Source organism: Fulmarus glacialis, unplaced genomic scaffold, assembly GCF_000690835.1.
Source record: "Fulmarus glacialis isolate BGI_N327 unplaced genomic scaffold, ASM69083v1 scaffold6694, whole genome shotgun sequence".
Taxonomy (NCBI): Eukaryota; Metazoa; Chordata; class Aves; order Procellariiformes; family Procellariidae; genus Fulmarus; species Fulmarus glacialis.
The window spans coordinates 60,427-60,995 of record NW_009208577.1 but is presented as its reverse complement, the minus strand read 5'-3'; the positions used below and the strand labels follow the sequence as shown (position 1 = coordinate 60,995).

Below are 569 nucleotides of genomic sequence, written 5' to 3'. Positions count from 1 at the left end.
GCCAGGCTGGGCCAGGTTGGCCCCCAGCCATAGATTGTCTCCTCCCATAGGCAGGGTTTGGATAACCTGGAGGCCTTTGCCCTGGTTGGTGACATGACCACGGCTCTTCTTGGCCAGGAAACAAAGGCCTTGGGGGCCGGAGCTGACCTAATGCCCCTTTTCTTTCACAACCTTCCTGCAGGTCACCAGAAGAAGATCATGTTAGCTGTCAAGAAGCTCAGAGACCTTCGCAAAAGCCTCAACCAAGCAGAAGCAACTCTGGCAAGACACAAAGTCCCCAGTGCCCTGGAGATCGTCACCATTGAGTCACTGGAGAATGGGGAGTGCCAATCCCCGCACACCCCCAAAATGACAACCTTCCAGGACAGTGAGCTTAGCTATGAGCTCCAGACGGCCATGACCAACAGCTGCCATGAGACGCTCAGCATCAAGAGCAGCCAGGGGATGTCACGGAGCCAGGAGAGCATCGGGGTGCGGTCCCGGGGCTCGGGGCACTCGCAGGACAATGTGCTGTCCCGGCATCTCTCCAGCCCCTCACAGGAGAGCCTGGGCAGCGGGGAGAGCAGCAG

General features: G+C 58.7%; 1 protein-coding gene across 1 annotated transcript in view; it reads left to right on the top strand.

The window, feature by feature from the left end:
• CASKIN2 (CASK interacting protein 2) overlaps positions 1-569 on the top strand; it is an 11,384-nt gene that overhangs the window by 7,888 nt on the left and 2,927 nt on the right. The window contains exon 16 of the mRNA XM_009576531.1: positions 182-505. Coding sequence (XP_009574826.1) covers positions 182-505 — 324 coding nt within the window. The remainder of the gene's footprint in view (positions 1-181; positions 506-569) is intronic.